This window comes from Strix aluco, unplaced genomic scaffold (assembly GCF_031877795.1).
Source record: "Strix aluco isolate bStrAlu1 unplaced genomic scaffold, bStrAlu1.hap1 HAP1_SCAFFOLD_216, whole genome shotgun sequence".
Taxonomy (NCBI): domain Eukaryota; kingdom Metazoa; phylum Chordata; class Aves; order Strigiformes; family Strigidae; genus Strix; species Strix aluco.
The window spans coordinates 10,203-13,506 of record NW_027436598.1 but is presented as its reverse complement, the minus strand read 5'-3'; the positions used below and the strand labels follow the sequence as shown (position 1 = coordinate 13,506).

Sequence of the window (3,304 nt, the reverse complement as noted above, 5' to 3'; positions counted from 1 at the left end):
GGCTCGGCAAGCGCCTGGCTGTCACCGAAACACCTGGGTGGTGAGAAACACCCTTTGTGGCACAGCCAGAGCCTCCGCGGCGCTGCTTTTCCTCTGTCGGCAAACAGCCTTCGGTATTTACACTGAACAGAGGAAAAAATTCCAGAGATTGGGATTTTTTTTAACGCAGGAGTGATGCCGGCACCTTGTCATTTCAGGAAGGAAGAGACACGGGCATCGGCGGAGGCGGCAAATCACCGGAGGCGGCTGCCCCGGGAGCAGCGTCTCAGCCAGCGTCACCACAATGGACAAATTCGGTGGTGGACGAGACAGAAGAGGATCAGCCGGCGGCGACCACAGAGCGGCACAGAAGCACCGGTGAGGAGCTGGACGCCGAAACCCCAATTCGCCGTGGAACAGCCAATATCGGTGATGGCCCCGAGCGCGGCTCCGCTCCACCAGCGTGGGGAGAGGGGGCTGCCGGCAGCGAGGACGCTCCCCCCGCGGATACACCAGGCCCGGGCACCGGCAGCTGCCCACCGGTGGAGGGACCTGACCCACCCTGGGAAGAGGGGGATGACCACGGCGAGCCGGGCGAGCGCCGAGGTGACGCCAACCAGAGCCAGGAGCTGCCGCCTGCGTCTGTTGTAAACACCGAAGAAAATGAATCCAGCACCGTGTCCACGAGGGCGGCTGGAGGAGAGCACCAGGAAAACCTGAGCGGGGAACGGTCACGGGCAACCGGTACGAACGGCACAGTGGCGAGTGTGGCCGAGCCCTGGTGTGGCCCAGCCAGTGCCGTCGGCGGCTCCGTGGAGATTCTGGGGGTTTGTGCCCCGTCCACGGACCTGAAGGTGGAAGGGGGCACCGCCGAACCGGAGAGCGTGGGCACTGCCGGTACCGCCGAACCAGAGAGCTGGCCCCAGGGTGAGAACGATTCCCCATGGAAAACGTCAGGAGAAGCCAACACGGGCCGGGAAGCAGCCGGAGGGGGAGAAACCCCCGCTCCTGTGACCAGCTCGACACCGGATCCAGCCGTCCCGGCTGTCGGGGATCCCTGTGGTGGGAGCGAAGGTCCCGCGGAGGAACCGGGGAGGACGGTCTCGCCGAGGATGGACATGCAGCCCCCAGCTCGCCCCGGCACCGGTTCAGCCGTCGGCACAGAGCCCCGGGGCCAGGCCAGTGGGGGCGGGGAGCGGCTCTGCCCCCCGTCTGGCCTGGCAGGGAGCAGCCCGGAGCTCCCGCTGCAGCAGGTAAATCCCCACGGGTCACAAATTTATCACAAAAGAAACCCCCAAAATGCCCCAAACACTCACCGCAAAATGCCGAAAATAACATGAAAAAGGGCGGGGGGGACGCCCAACTGTCCTGGCGAGGGGGGGTTGGACTCGGGCTCCCTGGTCACGGCTAATTGTCGCCCGATTTCTCCCCGCAGCTGCTCCCCGCCGCCGCCCGGCACGACCCTGTGGGGCCTGAGCCACCAGCCGTGGTGGAATGGGGTGACCCCGCAGCCACCGGCCCGCGCCAGCCGTGGCCCAGGTAGGTCGGTTGCCCACTCTGCTGCGGGGGGAGAGAGGCGGGACGGCCGCAGACCCTCCGCCCGGGGATAAACCCCTTGTTTTAAATAAAACCCTCCGGATTCGGTGAGTGGAAACATCCTCATCTTCCCTCCTCCCTTCCGCAGGGAGGACGCGACCGACCTCGTCTGCGGCCTGATCCTGGAACTCTCCAACCTCAAGTAAGAGCCGCGAAATCGGGATCGTTTTCCCCGGGATTGGCGGGGGGGGGGGGGATCACCCCGAGGGCGGGCAACGGAGTCGGTAAAACGTGGGCTGTGCCACGGGGGTCTGCGGGCGCCCACCAGCTGCCCCCCACCCCCGCAGCCGCCTGGCCATGAGCGCTCACCGCGGCCTGGAGGCGCTGAGGAGGCCGAAGCTGCGGCGAAGCCGGCGCCCGGCACCGGGACCGCTCCCCACACGCGCCGGGAGGTGGTGGAAGGAGACGTAAGGCCAGGTCGGTGCCAGCCCCTGGCACGGCTCAACTCTTTATTAACATCAAACAGCGTTTCAACAGAGAACGGGGTAGAAATAAAACACTTTCCTACGCACAACGCGTGGAACAACCTTTAAACAACCGCCCGGCGTGTGCGGTGCGAGCCCCGCCGGCCCGGCACGCGATGGGCCGCGCCAGCCGCAGCACCGGCACCCTTCCCGCCACGGGACCTCAGCACCCGCCGGGATTAACAAAAACCAACAAACCAACCCAAAACCCAGAACTGAACTCAACTGTGAACGCCCCCGCTGCGGGGGTGCTGGGAAAACCGCCCCTTTTTGGGGTTTTTGCTGGCGTCTTGACGCGGCTTCTGTCAGCAGCGATCACCAAAGCGCCGCCGGGACGATGCTGCCTGGCTGCACCAGCTGGGGAGCGGAACTGGAGAGACTGGTCGCGGTGGGAAGCGCCGTCCCGGTGTTTCATCCTCTCGGTGGAGCCGGGAACGATGCGGCAGCGACCCCCTGGAAGAGAAGCCGTAAGAGCACCGCGCTCCCCTCCCTTAATTAGCGCCGATTCCCCTAACGAGCTCACCGGCAGCCCCCTTCCCACCAACATTCTCACGTCGCAGCTTCAGTACCTGCAGGGGCGAGGGGCTCGTCCACGCGCCGTCACTTCTCAGCGTGGCCGCTTGCCGCCCGCTTGCCGGCCGAGCCGTGCGCCGAGCGGCTGTAGACGGAGGCGTAACCGCGGCGGGTGAGGGGGCAGAACCGCTTGGTGTGGGCCCGATCCTGGGTGGCCCCGCACTGGGGGCAGACGTAGCTGCGCAGGACGGGGCACAGCACCCGCCCCCCCGCGTCGCGCAGGCTGTGCCCGCTGTAGACGTGCTTCGCCTCCCCGTTGTGCTTGCAGAAGGCGCAGGGGGGTTTGCCGGGGGACGCCGGCGCCGGTTCCGCCGTGCCGGGCGATGCCGAGGCCTCTTGGGTGGCGGCGCCGTCCCCGCGGTCCCGCGGCAGCGCGGCCAGCGCGGCGGCCAGCCCCAGGTAGTCCCTCCACATGTCGAACGCGGGGCCCTGCTCCATCCTCGGCCGCAGCCCGCTGCGCTGTGGGCCAGGACGCGGCTCCATGTGCCCTGTGGTTCCCCGACGAGCCGGGAAGGGCCAATCGCCACCGCCCCGGGGCCAGCTCCCTCCCCCCCCCCGGCAGCCGCCTGGAGCCGGCCCGTCTGCCCGGCGGGGTGGGGGTGTCTGCGCCTCTTCCTCCTCTCGCTGGACAAGGGGGTCGCTCCCCAAACCCCCCGACAGCGCCGCGACCCTCCAGCGCCGCCGTCTGAACC

The 3,304-nt window shown here is 67.7% G+C and overlaps 1 protein-coding gene across 1 annotated transcript; it reads right to left on the bottom strand.

Annotated features, from left to right (window-relative positions):
- Window positions 1–2,639: 2,639 nt before the first annotated feature.
- Window positions 2,640–3,050, bottom strand: LOC141919044 (nanos homolog 3-like). Its single transcript, XM_074814042.1, has one exon. The coding sequence runs from the start codon at window positions 3,048–3,050 to the stop codon at window positions 2,640–2,642; it is 411 nt and encodes a 136-aa protein (XP_074670143.1).
- Between the last annotated feature and the right edge of the window lie 254 nt (window positions 3,051–3,304).